At 27.7% G+C, this 16,720-nt stretch overlaps 1 protein-coding gene across 1 annotated transcript; it reads right to left on the bottom strand.

Annotated features, from left to right (window-relative positions):
- Nucleotides 1-1,019: 1,019 nt before the first annotated feature.
- Nucleotides 1,020-3,418, bottom strand: LOC126680151 (WRKY transcription factor 71). Its single transcript, XM_050375207.1, has 3 exons — nucleotides 2,852-3,418; nucleotides 2,503-2,649; nucleotides 1,020-2,051 (listed from the first exon to the last, which is right to left on the bottom strand). The coding sequence occupies exons 1-3, from the start codon at nucleotides 3,301-3,303 to the stop codon at nucleotides 1,667-1,669; spliced, it is 984 nt and encodes a 327-aa protein (XP_050231164.1). The 5' UTR covers nucleotides 3,304-3,418; the 3' UTR covers nucleotides 1,020-1,666.
- Nucleotides 3,419-16,720: the final 13,302 nt, after the last annotated feature.

Consider the following 16,720-nt stretch of genomic DNA (forward strand, 5'->3'; position numbering starts at 1 on the left):
GATCACTGAACTTTTCTCAAATTACAGAAAGGTCACTAAAAAAACTTTTGTTACAAAATGGTCATTGAACTATACTTTTTATTACAAAGAGGTCCAGCCATCTAAAACGTTGCGTTTTAAGGAAAAACGCAACATTTTTGCTTATGTGGCAAGCCAAAATTACAAAAAGGAACATAGTTCAGTGACCTTTTTGTAATAAGAGGTATTATCCAGTGATATTTTTGTAATTCACAAAAAGTTTAGTGTTGTTTTTGTAACAACATAAACATTTTTGTAGTAAAAGGTATAGTTCAATGACCATTTTGTAACAAAAGTTTTTTTAGTGATCTTTCTGTAATTTGAGTAAAGTCTAATGATCTACATATGATTATGGGCATACAATAATATCTAGTTTAATTAAAATCATAAAATTAATTGAAAACGAGAACTATTTAAGATTTATAGTCTAACCCATTCCATTGGTAAAGAACGTGCTTATCTTGACTTGAGGGTTGGGACCAGGAAGGAACCCAAAGAAAACCCTAATCTTGTCCGTACTTACGTGGGACATGCATTCTACAGTTAGGTTTTTTCTTAGAAAAACAAAATTACAGTCAATATATATAATCAATCATGTGGCAAAGATACTTTTTTAGTAGATCAATTATTCTTTAGACTTTTGGTATGAACTTTCGGAATTTTTTTTTATTTTTTTTCAAAGACTCTAAACAAACATTCAACTGTCCTACTAGAAGAGGCAGTCAAATTTTTCTGCATTTTCTTCCTAGTTGGAGGGTGAGGACATAAACCCTACATCTCAACTTAATTCAACTGTCATTCCAGTTTACCGACTGTTTTGATCAACATATACTTTTAAAAATTAACAGTCTCATTCGTTAATTTTATTATGAACGTGTCTATTTAGAAATTATTTGATAAAAAAACAGAAAAAATTTGGATCTTAATTATTACAATTTTTTTTGTAATTAAAATATATTTAGAGATTATATTCAATGAAAGAACAGAAAAATACTTCCATATTCATAAACAAAGTATATGTATATATATAAAAAAAAATCCTTAAAAGGATTGAAGCACTTCAATACAATAATTAGAAGAAGAGGGAAAAAAACAATCAATGCATGCTAGGTTTTTGAAAAACCACTGCTGGGTTGACCTCATCGATCTTCTTGATATTGTAAAACAAATCTCATTGTTAACAGCAGCTCTCTATAGCAAATCACTTCATATGAAAATGGTCCCCTTCTAAATAAAACTTCAAGTGGGTGCTAATTAAAGATCAAGAACAGAAGAGTACGAAACCTAGCCAGCTAAAAAGTGGCGATGATGAAGTATTTACAATGAGAAAATTAGGGTAATCGATTTTCGGAATTACTAAAATCTTATATCATTTTACTGACTAAATTTTCATTTCAATTACTAAACTTTAATTTCATTTCAGCATGAGGTTTTGATACCAAGTTATGCATACGTAAATTTTCAGATAAAAATAAACAAAAGCCGATTAGCACGTATGTATTTTAATATGAAAACCTTCCGTTGGAATGAAACTACAGCTCAATAATCCAAATAAAATAAATTAAAAATTAGTCACCAAAATGAAATAAGATGATGGTTTAGTAATTCCGAGAATCAATTACCGGAGAGATTACTAAATAGTAATAACTCATGACTCTTCATGTTTAAAAAACATAGAAGGAACTATGTCTTGCAAAAGACCATAATCAGGAACCTGTTGATGATGAGACTGAGGATGAAGATGCTGATTATTATTACCAGTCTGTTGATAAATAGAGGCTTGATTATTGCTTAAATGATGAGGCATTTGAAGCAAGAAATCTTGAGGGAAATTAGTAGGCCTAATTGCCATTGGATTAGCTGGTGTAAGCATAGAATGTGAGAATATAGCAGCTGCATGACCTCTCAAAGTTGCAGGAAGTGGATGATTATGTTGTCCTTCGTATGTTGTAATCACTATCGACGGATCTTGAAATGACCTTTCTACCCTTTTCTTTACAGTGCATTTCTGAGTTGTGCATCTGTAGTAGCTCCTGAAATGTCATTGATTTCCACCAAAATGTCAAGAAATTAGAAAGAACATGAAACAAAAAGTAGAAGTGATGCGAGCAATCGGAGTTTATGCGAGCAAAGTAAGCAAAAAACGATCATCGTGTATGCATATTTGGATGAAAAATTTCACGTCATAAAAGTTTGGTCATCAAAATAAAATAAAGTGATAGTTTAGATATTCTGGTAATCAATTGTCCTGCAAAATGTGATCGAAATTCTAATCTGGCGGCGTCCGTTGCTACGTCAAGAAGTTTCATATTACTCAAAATAATTAATTAACTTTTTTTTTATGTTCATTAGTTGATTGCAATGTCAAGTTCTTAAATGGTGTGTTCACATTTTCAATCCCACTTATAAATTGTAGCTAATTAATAGAAATGCTTTAGGTGCAAGAAATAATATATAGAGAGGTTCAATTTCATAAAATGATACCTTGGATAAGGACTATTCTTAACAGCTTTCTGACCATATTTTCTCCATCTATAGCCATCTTCTAGATGATCAACCTCACTTTTTGTCATGAATGCAAATCTTGGTTCTCTTTGCCTTTTTTCTCCTTTTTTCTTTCCCTTATTTCCCCTGAAAAATTTAAAATTATTTTCAAGAATCAACTTTACATTTTTTGCACCATAATCTTCAATCACTTAAAAATCTAGTGAAATTAAAATAATTTAACATAAGGAGAAATTGCACCCACATAATTTTCAAGAATCACCAAAAAGTCTAATCAACTATACATTTTTTTTTTACAAACTAGACCTAAATTAGGTTAGAAACTCACTCTTTGTTGGAACATTCTCCTCCATTTTCATCCCCTTTGAGGTGGTTTTGTTTCTTGGTTTTTCTTGTCTTATCAGAATCTTCTTCACCACCACCACCACAAGCTTCACTTGAAGAGAAAGAAACAGAAGAATTTGGAGTGACTGGATTCTCAGAATTTCCACCAATCTCCATAGCCTTATTATTATTTGGATTATTGTTATTATTGCCTTCAACAGATGAAAAAACCTCGGACGAAGAAGGCGACATGGCGAAAGCTTTCGAAAGAGAATTATAGTCCATGGATCCATGGAGACAATCTGTGAAGCTCATGTAAGAAGAAGAAGAAGGATATTCAAATCCTTGTGTTGTAGTGGAAACATCATAAATTGATGTAAGATTGGATTGATGAGGATCTTCATGGAAATTAGAAGTATGGTAGTAAAAGTCTCTGGTGTGATGATCTTCAGACATGGATCAAGAACAAGAAGAAGAAGGTTATAAAAGTAAGAGAAAATTAAGAGAATTGGAATTTAGGGTTTGGTTTTATGTTGGACTTTTAGTTCATATGTCTCAGTAACTTGTTTGAGTTTTATTAGTACTTATATATATAGAGAGAAAAAAAAAGAATTAGAAAGGGTATTTTTGGATGAGAGTTAGCAAATAAAACTTTTATTGTAAATTTGAAAAAGAAGTGGCTTCTCATGTGGAAACAATCTTTTCCCTTTCCCTTTCCCTTACCGCCCCCTATCTAATCAATTGTGACTAATTTTAGCACTTCTTCTCAATTAATTGGCTAATTTTCACTTACAATCCTCAAAGTTTTCTATTTTTATTTCAAATTATTAACTGTAAAATTGTTATAATTTTTAAGTGATATAATGAAAAACATTATCACCGTTCATTAAAGGAATAATTCTCAAAATACCATGTTTTTAGAAAATAATTATAGCGGTACCCATCTTCTATAAATAATTGCATTTCATACCTTTTTTATTTTCCAAATTGCCTTTTTAATTTCAAAAATACCATTCATGGTGTTTTTATTTTATTTTTTGTTGGTGTTTTTTATGGTGTATTTATAATGTATTTATGCTGTACTTATAGTGAATTAACGCTGATTAAAAAAATATTTTTATAAATATTTTAAGAAACTAGATAACGAATGTTATTAGCAATTCATGATTTAAATTTTTACTTTCTGAAAGTAGGATAGTTTGAGGATAATCTATTCATTTTATAATTTTTTCTTTAGTAAATATCGATTTAAATAATTTTCTTTATCAAAAAGTATTGATTCATGATTAATAAAAATACACGTGAGTTATATCTTTTTAGAAACATTTTTATAAATATTATTTTCATGGTGTTGATGTGTTAGTGATGTATTTTTATTTATGATTTTCATTTTCCATATCAGTTGTAGGAGTTCAACTTACTATTTTTTTATTGAAAAATGATAAAATGAAATGCAATGATGTTTTTGTTATATGGTTTAAAAATTAGGGATTTTATTGCAAATTAAAATTAAAAAATGATGTAAAATAGACAAAGTTCAGTGACTATAGGTAAAAATTATCCCAATTTATCACATTGTATCTCAATTTTCATTTTTGTTCAGCTAATTTTCAAACAATATGGTAGGAGTTAAATAAAATAAAATAAAATTCAGATTTATAATTGAAACATGTAAAACTCTAAGGGTGTTTTTCATTGTTTGTCACTTGATGTATTCATTTACATATTTGTTTTTTGATAATTGAGTTTATTAAATGCTAAGATTATTATTATTTTATTTTTGATAAATTTATTAAATAAAAATAAAAAAATCCAAGAAATATATACAAATAACAAGAGTCAAAATTAACAATTATTTTGTACTTGAAAGGACATAGTGTAGTCTGTAATATAACTTGACCATAAGAAACACTAATGCAGTTTAATTTGAATAATATTATTGTCGAATTGAAGAATGCGCATAAAGAAAAAATGTAGAACTTTGAATACGTTGTTTATCACATGATCCAATAATCAAAACTAAAATAGTGCTATTGTCAATCTAAAGAAACACACATTCTTCCAGAATGAAGTTACCTCACTATTCATATTAAAAATAATAAATTGATCAACACATTAATAATAAGAAGTTCAAGACTTATATAAATATTTATATTTTTGTGTGGCAGCAGTCGTCAATTTCCCCAATATTATACAAATTAAAATAAACACAATTAATATAATTTTTTAAATATATTTCTATTTTTTCATTACATTTTTGTTTAATACTACCAATAAATTTTATTTCAATTAATAATAATAAATATTGACTTATTAATAATTTTTAAACAAAAATAATATATAAAAATTAACTTTAAATATCATTAAACTACGGTAAAAAAAATAGTTGTATTGAGACGGAGAAATATCAATTATAAATCTATTCATGGGCCGGATTCAGGCCAAATCTACTAGACTTTTTTTTTATGTTATTCCAATTCTCATCCGAACTCAATTAAAGCTTCATATTTTCTATTCAAATCAGACTTTAATGTTCTATATATGTGGATAGGGTCAAGTTTTTTCGAACTTACATAAAAAATTGCATAAAATTAGAAGTCTGGGCCTGCCCTTAAAATAAGGTCCAATTTCTTAAAATTATCCGACCTTTTAGCCCATTTTCAATCCTATATTGACGTTGAAAATAAATAAATTTTATATTATTTCATATTTTTTGTTTTAATTGTATCCTTTAACATTAAATTGATATTCTGTATTTGAAAAAAGTTCAAAAAAATTCTTCAAAAAAATCAATTTAATGTCAAAAGGGTCAGCTTGAAGAACTCTTTTGAAAAAAATTTAAATAAAAAAACAATTTAATGTTTAATGTTATAATTGAAATGAAAAAAATATAAAATATGGTAAAATTGTGTAGTTTTCAACATCAAAATATTATTGAAAAGAGGATAAAATGTCGAATGTTTTTAAGACATTATCCCGTAAAATAATAGAATTCTTTTGGATTCAAATTGGGGCCATACTTGAAATGAAAAACATGTCTAGGCTCTGCTCTAAGGAATGAACCGGACGGGTAACTAGACTCATGAATAAAACATGTATATTCAATTATGAATATTTTAAAAAATTAATTGTCTGAAATAATCATATCAAAAAAATTAAGTATTATTCTAAATAGTAGAAGTTGCACGCGCTGAAAAAAAGAGAGTGAAGAAGGTAAGGAATAAGTCAGCGAAGACTAATAATCCTTTTAAAAGAGTGTGCAGTGCTGATAATGATAACGAGAGAGTCAAAGATTCAAACAGGTATCGGAATAATATGTCCGTCTTCCACGTGTCCTTATTGGCACCGGCTTTTGACCGTAGCCGACATGACTTTGCCACGTGGGACACGATCTGCGGTTTTTTTTCTATGCGTAATTGCTGATCAATACCCCACGTCATCTTCTTCTTCTTTTGTTTTCCCATCTTTATTTCTTTCTTTACAATTGGATCCTTGTGTGTTTTTTTTTTGTTTTTTATCACTTGTTAAAAAAAACCGGTAAATCTGATTGTATAGGTGTTCGGATTCGATTGAAAAAATAATAATATTTAATATTTATTTAATTTGGGTAACAAAATTTTTAAACTCGTGATTGTAATTGGACTAAATAAAAAAAAATTAATTTTGAGTTTCGTCTTGATTAATATGAAAAAATTGTCAGCTATAATTTTTTATTTAAAAATTTATCTTCTGACTAAATAATCTAACTACACTGCTGCATCAACGTGTATATCATTTATAACGACTAGTCGAGTTACGTAAATATTTATTTTTACAAAGGCATTTGATAGATAGAAAATATATTTTTTGGTTTATCATTTTTGTTTTCTAAAATCATTATTGCATTGTTTTTTCCCTTGTTGGTTTCTTCTTTATGGTTGGAGACACTTTTCAAATTAATTATCATTTTCACTTATTTTGGCACCTACAAATTACATAACTAAAAACTAGTTAAAATTCTTTCTTCACAAAAGTTACAAATTTAAGTAGAAAAATACAATACATCACTTTTATAAATTAAAAACCAATTTCAAAGCCACTTTTCTAAGTCATTTGGAAACAATGTAAGGGAGTTGCAAAGGAAACTCATATTTTGCGTAAACAAACGAAATTCCGGCTTCTTTTGAAGAGAAATCAAACAATTATTGCTAACCTAAAACATACTGTATACAACATGAAGAAATATATGAGTTAATTGCAAAAAAATCATGAACTTTAATTAGCATGATTGCAAATTTAAAATTTAAATATTTAAAAATTTAGTACAATCAGCCACCAATTTTTATATTTTGACAAACCAATTTATTTTTCATTAGAAAACACTAATGATACCGCCAGAACAGTATATAGTCGGATGTCCATATCAACTTTTTTTATCGGAAAATGGGTCGTGCTTTAATTTGTTAAAGTATAAAAGTTGATAACTGAGTTTTTAAAATTTTAAAATTTATTTACATATCACGCTAAAATTCGTAATTTTTAAACTAATTTTTTTATCAATTTTGATGATGCACTTACAAGTACTTATGGCAAGCACCTATATTGCTATTAGAAAACTGTCACTAATTTATCCCAAATCCGCCTCTATTGACCTATGATAATTTTAATATTTTTTCTTATGATTGGTTTCTTTTTTTGTCACTAGTTTAGGGGTGAATTTTAATACGTCACTAAAATCGATTGTTTAGATAATTTTCTAGCAACGTACATATTTTAAAAATAATCAAAAAATGAGAAATTTGTAATTTAACTTTCCTCCAAACACTGACGGATGGAGGGAGAGGCATGGAAGTGTCATTGCCTCCTCCAAATTTTTAAACTTATTAAAATTAATGTTAAAATTTTAAATATTTTATAATTCAATCCATCTTAATTTTTAAGATCATCTACGTCATATATGTATATATATTATAATTTAACCTTTTTTATATTGAAATTTTAGCTCCGTCACTGCCTCTAAAATTTGTAGAAGCATAGGTAGGCTATGTACCTGGCCGTGATTCATGGCTAATTAATTAATAGGTTTACTTGTTTGCTTAACTAACCAATTAAACGGCAATGTCTACTGGCTCATTTTTGTCGTCGTAAGAGTTAATCATATGTATAAGTATAACATAAGTGCTAGTTACCTGCTTCTTTTGTGACATCTACCTACCTTAACATGTTAGTTGTTCAGTAACAATAATGTTGGATTCTTTTTAAACAAAAATATAGAAATTCTAATTTTTATTTCAGTCAAATCCGATATGATTACAGTTGTTAAATAAATAGAGAAAATTTAAAATAATTTATTCACAATGCCGCCTTACAAAAAAAATTACATAACAGTTTAGCTAACGAAGATAATCATTAATAAAAAATCAGTGCCAACTCGAAAAGATTGTTTCATGTCTTCAATAACTTTTAAAGCACTCGACTCTACCGTGATATTCGAGCGCCTTTTAACCAATTCAAGCCCTCTCTAACTTGAACTTTAAACAATTGAAATCTATCTATATAAGTTCAGAATACAAGTCGTCGAATCTCTTATAAAATTTGGACAGGAGAGTATTGACGATAAATTCGTGAGTGGAGATGTTCATGCATATCTTGAGAAGCTGTAGCTGAGTAAAGTTTTGGGAACATACAAAAGTGAGGGCTCGTTACCTTGCAATTGCTTGAACAAAATGTGAGGGTTGATGGAATTGATCTCGACTTGCTATTGAATTTCCTTTAGTCATCTCTCCAGAAACAAAACATTTGACTTTTTTTCTCACTCCAATATATTGATCAATCAAATAATAAATAATAGATGTATCGGTATAAAAATAAAAAATTGTTGGTGGTAGTTAAACTTAATTCTAACTAAAATAAATATAACAAAGATCCGGATAATATATCTTAATTTTTATAATTACCCTCTTACTCTTCACATGAAAGAAAGTAGAAAGTAAGTATATAGTAAGGTATTTGTTTTTAAAAGAAAAGAAAAAATTTACTTAAAAAATTGGAGTATAGTTTAATGTTGGGTTAATTCCATAAAAAATCACGACCTTTATACGAATTTTCATTTTAATCACGACTTTTAAAAATTGTCATATAAAACCACGACCTTTCAATTTTTTTCAAATCTATCACCAAATCAATTTTTGGTGTATTTTTGACGACGTGGCCGCCATAATCCGGCATATTTGAAAAAAAATGAAAGGTAAAATTCACCAGAAAAATAATCGGTGATAGATTTGAAAAAAAATGAAAGGTCATGGTTTTATATGGCAATTTTTAAAAGTCGTGATTAAAATGAAAATTTGTGTAAAGGTCGTGACTTTTTATGGAATTAACCCTTTAATGTTTATTTTTGATTAAATACACGGCCTAAAGGTGCAAAGAATTCATTTCTACATATTTTTAAAATTAAAATTAAATTTTTTAAATTCTATAATTTTATTCCGACTTTTATCTTTTTCGTTGCGATTCTATTCAATTTATAAAATCGATTTAATATTACCCACGTGGCAATGCTATGTTGGAATTTAACATAAAATAACGATTTTATCCAATTATGTAACAACCTAGTAAGCAGTTAATGGTGCTAAAAAGCCATTTTTTTTATTTTTACAAATTCATTCAATATTTTTAAAGTTTACAAATTTATTCCAATTTAACGATTTCGTTGCAACTCTATCCAATTTTTTCAATAAATTTAATTGTATTAGTCTTTCACCTCAGTGCAAAACCTATTTGCCTCTGATCATTTTTAACTTCAAACTTTTATTTGTTTCAATCATCGAAAGTTAGAGTATTTAAAATTACATTTTGACATTGGAAGTGTTTTTTTTAAGATTAGGAGTTAAATTTTAAAATTAAAAAAAAATCTAATTACAAATTTAGTTTATAAATTCAACTGAAATTTAGGATAATTTAAATTAATTAAAAAAATTGAATTTAATTTCTACGAATTATCAAATTAGGTTAAATTTATAATATATCAAAAAAATTCCATTAAACCACATAATGGAATAAAATTATTATCTTACATTGAATTATAGCGTGGCATTGTGAATGTGTGATAAGACTAGAACTACTCCTATTTTTACAGGTCTAATTATATTGTTTTATTGTATCGTAACATGCAGTTATAACTGTTTTATGTCTTATTATGCGTGTAAGTGTTGCAGGAATGATGATAGAGATTATGAACTGAATTGAGTATAAACGAGTATGAAATCGTGGATTTGGCAAAGTCTGTAAGTGTGAAGCGAAAAAAATTTAGTTTAGCAAAACAGCGATTAAGTAAATAAAAAATAAAAAGTACAGGAACTAACTAAAAAAAATAGACAAAAGATCAAGTAAATAAAGAGTTAAAAGTACTTATGGATGGATTATGCCTTTTTTTTTATTAAGGCTTCATTCTCACAAACACAATTAAAAAAAGACATTAAATGGGAAAGATAAAAAGCTTGTTCTTTTCTTAATTAAGATAAAATATATATATTTTTTTTTTTTGCCAAAGATAGACCTATTCTACTTGTTAGCGGGGGTTAGCGGGAGTTAATTGTGATTATATACAAATTCTTTTAAATCAACCCACTGACTGCTGAGGCCTGGGTCGAACCCAGGACCTCAGAAGGATGTCTTAGGAGCTTTGCCAACTAGGCCAAAGCTCCCAGACAGATAAAATATATTTGCTAAAGATAAAATATATTTGCTATAGTTTGCAAAAGAAAAGCATTTACAAAATGACGCACTTATTCGTCATACGTATATCACTTGTAGAAGCATAATTAGGAGTAGTTAATTCAAATACTTGATTAAGACTGCCAATCTAGAAGAATAGTATATAATAATAATATATTTGCTAAAATAATTTGGAAAGGTAAATAACCATTATTTACTGATAATATTTAAGAAGAATCATACATGTAGTGTCTTAATTTTTCATAATATGCTACTTTAGTATTAAACTTTTATTTATTTTAAATTGATTTTTAACTTTTAAAGATATATCAAAAATTCTCTTTTTAGCCATATTTGTATTTTTAACACATTATTATTATGATTATGATTATGATTATTATTATTATAATTATTAAGCCTAATCACTTAAAAACTACCCACGTTGAACTTTTTTTTTGTTTACACCTACACGTTGAAAAATAATAATTTTGCACCCACTTTTGGATTTTTAGGTTTCACCCCTACTCAAAAATATTAAATTGACCTATTTTCATCTAAAAAAAAGTTTAAAATAATTCTTTATTTTTAGCCTATATAATAATTAAACGTAATGTTATTAATGGTACAAAAACGCCTTCTTCTTCAAAAAATTTAAAAAATAATATAATTTTTTACTTAAATTTGTATTAATAATCAATTGTTTCTAAAATCAAAAACCATAAAAAAAATATAATTTATACGAAAAAAAAATAACAAAAAAAAAATTCAACCAACCCCGTCCCGTGGCCGACGATGGAGCGGTGGACTGCTCCTTCTCAAATGAGAAGGAGCATTCGCTGCTCCTTCTCATCTGTGAGAAGGAGCATCGCTGCTCCTTCGATGGGGTTCGCGGATTGGACGGAAATATTTTTATTTAATTTTTTTAATAAAATTTGAAAATTAATTAATTATTAGAATTTTTTAAACATTTTTAAAATTGAAAGATTTTTTTTATGTTTTTTTCAAATAGAAAATGATATGATATAATCCTTCTATTTAGTTGTTTTTAATACTTTCATTCTTATATTAATTAAATTGCCAATTGCACCCTTGTTTGGGGTAGGGGTGAAATCTAAAAATCCAAAAGTGGGTGCAAATGGTTTTAATCAATGTGTGGGTGTAAACGAAAAAAAAATTAATGTGAGCGGTTGTTAAGTAATTAGACCTTATTATTATTATTATTATTATTATTATTATTTTATAAGGATAATATAATCGTTTTCATATTTAATTTAGTTTATCCTATATAAAGATTTTTTGTATTATTTTAGGGTTTAAGTCTTTCATTCTAATGCTAGCCTCCATCTTCTTTATATCTCTTTATTCTTTTCTTTTCTCTATTAAATTAATAATATTTGCAAACTCGCATTAATGTTATTATGGTATTAGAGCCAATTTCTTGTAATTGCGCGGCTATTGCAATTACTAATTTTTCAATTGCTCGATATTGTTGGTGATTTATCTCTGGTTGTTTGTCTTTTTGACTGCTCGCCTTCTCTGCTCGTCTTTTTGGGGTTGTTCTCTCTGATTAGTTGATTTAATTTTTTGTTTGCTGTTGAATTTGTTGATATGCCTGAAATTAGAGATGATTTGCTTCAAGCATTTAGTGTTCAGTTAGATGGTGAAAATTATGCATATTGGAGTTATGTGATGAAAAAATTTCCAAAAGATAAACAAAAATGGGATTATGTTTCAGGTGCTTTTGTTAAGTCTGAGGATGGTACGAATATTAATTATATGACTTTGTTAGATAAATGAGAGGTAGATAATTTTAAGATTATTATTTGAATCACTAATTCTATTAGTAGTCGATAGGTACTCAATTAGAATAATATGAGATATTTAAGGAGGTTTGGGATCATCTTTCTAGACTATATACACAATCTAACTTGTAAAATAGTACCAGTTAAAGTCTGATATTCTTGCTCTGCAGCAGAAACACATGAGTATTCGAGAATTTTATGATGTTATGATAGATTTGCGGGAGCAACTGGCTCTCACAGAATCTGCTGAATTATGAGTCCTTGGGGCTTATATTGCATGGAGAGAGGAGCAGAGATTGGTACACTTTTTAATGGCTCTTCGTGATGAGTTTGAGGGACTCTGAAGGTCTATTTTACATCGTCATCCGCTGCCTTCTGTTGACTCTATTGTTAGTAAAATTTCAACTGAAGAAACTCATCTTAAACCTTATGTTGTAAAGGAAGTTTCTACGGTCTCTAATCTATTAGGCTTTACCATGCTTCCACGATCAAATTTCAATTCTCAATTCAGGCCTTATGGAACTATTGCTCTTGATAAATAGGGATTTTGTAGACATAAAGGTCATCGAAAATCACAATGTCGAAAGTTTGGTAAACAAAAGCAACAATATGCTCAACAATAGCTCCATCAGCAGTCTCATCAGTGGAGCTACCGACCATCGGCTCCTCATAATGGACCTACTCTTCTTCTTCTTCTCTCTTACAATATATTGACAACCTTTTCTTTAGATTCATCCATAATTGAACAGTTTCAGCAGTTCTTTGCAACTCAGCCATATGCCATGTTAGCTCCATCTTAAATATGTTTGTCATCTAGTTCGTCATGTATATCTTCTTTCTCCTAGATTTTAAATTTTGGTGCTTCGAATCATATGTCATCTAGTTTGTCATCTTTACTTCTCTAACTCCTGACATTTCAGTTCCTGTTATGAGTTCTAGTGGTACACCTATACTCTTGCAAGGTGTTGGTTCGATTATTATACATTCTTTGTCTTTATCTAATGTCTATCACATTCCTAGTCTTACCTTAAATCTGGTTTTTATTGGTCAAATTTATGATAATGGTTGCTTAGTTTCTTTTTCCTCTTTTGCTTGTTATGTTCACAATCCAAAGCCTCATGAAGTGATTGCGACCGACACAGGGAAATGGAGACTTTATATATTAGATCAGCTCAAAACTCCTAAAATTACGGTTGTTGTTCCTAGTGTGGATGAATTATCTTTCCGTTTGAGTTCTTTTTCTTTTGTGTTTTATTTGTGGTATTCTCGCCTTGGTCATTTATTTAGGTCTCGTTTATAAATTTTAGCTTCTACATGAATTTTAGAAAATTTAAATAACTCAATATATATTTGATTGTTGTTGTTGTAAACTAGCAATGTTCTCTACTTTACATTCTCTTGTATCTGATGCACCTTTTGATCTTATTCATTTAGATTTTTGAGGATTCTCACCTGATTCTACAAAAGAGGGTTCTCATTATTATGTCTCTTTTATTGATGGCTGTACTCATTATTGTTCGATTTATCTTATGAAATGTCGCTCAAGCTTTTTAAACATTTACAATAAATTTCGACCTCTTATGAAAACTCTACATGGAGTTGTTATTAAATGATTTAGATGTGATTTGAAGGGTGAGTATACTTGTCATGATTTTAAGGAACTTCTTGTTTTAAATGGTATAATTTACTAAACTTTTTGCATTGATACTCTTGAACATAATGGAGTTGCTGAAAAGAAACATACACATATTCTTGAGACTGTCCAATCATTTTTATTGTCTGCTAGCGTTCCTAATGAATAAATATCACGTCAACACTGTGTATAGATTTAAAAAAACAAAAATTAGTGTGTATTTATGATAAATTTTAAAATTCGTGATTAAATTGAGAAAACGTATAAAGTTGGTGAATTTTTATAACACTAACCCTTATTTATTTTACCAAATATGATGAAGAAACTTAAGTGAAAATGAGGTTTCATTTTTACGATATAATTTTATATATTTACATCTTTCATCAAAATGATAAACATATCTCAAAATACAATTTGTAACAATTTGATATGTAGATTTTATAATTTGTGATAAATTTATGCAACCTTTAATTTAAATCAGGATACATAAACTTCATTTTAAATCTATACCATTTTTAAATTGAAATAAAATATCAAGAGCAAATTATTGTGATATCCTCTATAAATATTTTAATTTACAGTTTGGTACCTCTTATTTAAAAATCAAACGATTTGATGTCTCACTTTTAATTATGCAAAAAATTACAATCTTCTGTTAAATTTGGATATCAAATTATTAATAAAATTAAAAATGAGGTATCTAATTGTTTGAAAATGAGTTATCAAATAGTTAACATAATTGAAAGTAAGGTACCAAATCGTTTAAAAATGAATATCAAATTATTAACGGAAAAGCCCCTAATTATTAATGAAATTAAAATGAGATATCAAATCGTTTAATTTTCAAAAAATAGATACCAAACTGTGAATTACGACATAAGGGGGGCTCAGAATAATTTGCTCTTAATTACGTAAAAGAATTATTCATCATATCAAAATTAAACCATTAACTATAAGTTAAATTTCAAAATAAATTTAAAATGAGAGTTGGATACATTTATTACAAATTAGAAAGTTAACGGATCAAATTGTAATAATTCTTTTTAGGATATATTTATTATTTTGGTTGAAAAATGGATATTTTTTTGCATTTAATTCTATGTTTTTAGTATATTGGTGATAAAAACGGTTAAAAACACATGTTTGATATTATTTTTTTGATAAATACATGTTTGATATTTTTTTCTTAAAATGAAAACATAAAGATAAAAAACGGTTCAAATACTTAGTAGATCTTAAAACAATTCTGACAATTTTGATGTATTTTTTCCTTATACTTATAATCATGCTTGGAAAATTAACAATGGTTGGCTATTAATTTAGATGGGAGTTGCTTAAGATAGAGAAGACTTTCATTATAAGTATTGGAATTAAAAAAACATATATAAAATTAAAGAGAAAAGTATGAGATTATTGACTTTAATTAGTTGTGTCCATTATATGTGACAAAGTAATTTTAATTAGTCTTGTGTAATTGTTATTGCTCGTCTCTATCAATATTTAAGAAGAGGGGCAGGTATTTTATTAGGTGAGCATAAATAGTGAAAAGATAAACAAATAAAAATAAAAATAAAAAGAATATTTTGGATGTAGACTCCATTGAAGGTCACTTGAGAACCCTAATTTAAGGCAGAAAGGATCATCTACACCTTCTCTTTAAATTTACATTTTAATTGATGTGAAACTAATTATCTATAATATTACATATTTCTAAGTCACATTCGACTGTACTTTAATAAAATAATAGTTTCATAAATGTAAGGGAAAAAGTTCAATTCTACTCATATTTATACCATATTTATCTTAAATTTACCATCAAAATTTTGAAAATGGCTCTATTATACTTTAATTTTCTCTCTAAATGTGTTAACATTGGGTTTCACATCGAGGCATAATTGATATGTTTTTAAAAAATTGTAGGTATATTTAAGATAATTATGTCAAGAGGGGTTTGTTATTTTCATAGCAAAACATGAGGGTGTTCTTTACATTAAACTTTATACCATAAACCTTAAACTATAAATTCTAAATTTTAAATTCCCAACCCTAAACTTTAAATTATAATCCCTAAATCACAGACCATATATAAATCCTAAACTATAGTCGTAATTTATAAATCCTAAACTCCAAATCATCGATTTTAAACTATAAATCCTAAATTCCATCCGAATTCTAAATCAGAAACTTTAAACTTTTAAGTCTAAATACTAACTAATAAATTCTAAATTTTTTTTTTCAAAAATAAGATTCATTGATGAAGAGTAAATTACATTGGAAAGTCATATAACAAAGTTAATATATGATCTTTCAATTTTAATCTAAAATACTAACAAACAACCCAAGATACAAGAAAAAATAAATCGAAATGAGACAAATCTAGACATCGATTCCGCATGAAAGAACCGAACGAGAATTTGAGAGCAAAGTTCCGTTGGAGCGGGTTTTCGATTTGTCCTTCCGATTTGACCGACAATCCGCTTAATCCGTTGAAACTTAGTATTTCCGATCCTCATCTTCAATGAAATTCTAAAAAGTTAAAATAATACCCATCCAAAAAATTTAGATCTACAAGAATTTGACTACGAAGGTTGAACAATCATTAGAGATTCTTGAGAGATCTAAGAAAACACACCATAAAAATATAAAAACATAATTTTTTAAGCAAAAAAATACTAAAATCCATACCGAAAAAACTATCAAACGGATAATTTATTGAAATAAAGTCTAAATTTATAAAATACTA

The sequence above is a fragment of the Mercurialis annua genome, linkage group LG5 (genome assembly GCF_937616625.2).
Source record: "Mercurialis annua linkage group LG5, ddMerAnnu1.2, whole genome shotgun sequence".
NCBI lineage: Eukaryota > Viridiplantae > Streptophyta > Magnoliopsida > Malpighiales > Euphorbiaceae > Mercurialis > Mercurialis annua.

Coding starts and splice junctions, on each gene's coding strand:
- LOC126680151 (XM_050375207.1), bottom strand. CDS start 3,303: ATGTCTGAAGATCATCACACCAGAGACTTTTACTACCATACTTCTAAT. Junction 2,650..2,851: donor GGAGAATGTTCCAACAAAGA/GTGAGTTTCTAA, acceptor TAAATTTTTCAG/GGGAAATAAGGGAAAGAAAA. Junction 2,052..2,502: donor AAGAATAGTCCTTATCCAAG/GTATCATTTTAT, acceptor ATGACATTTCAG/GAGCTACTACAGATGCACAA.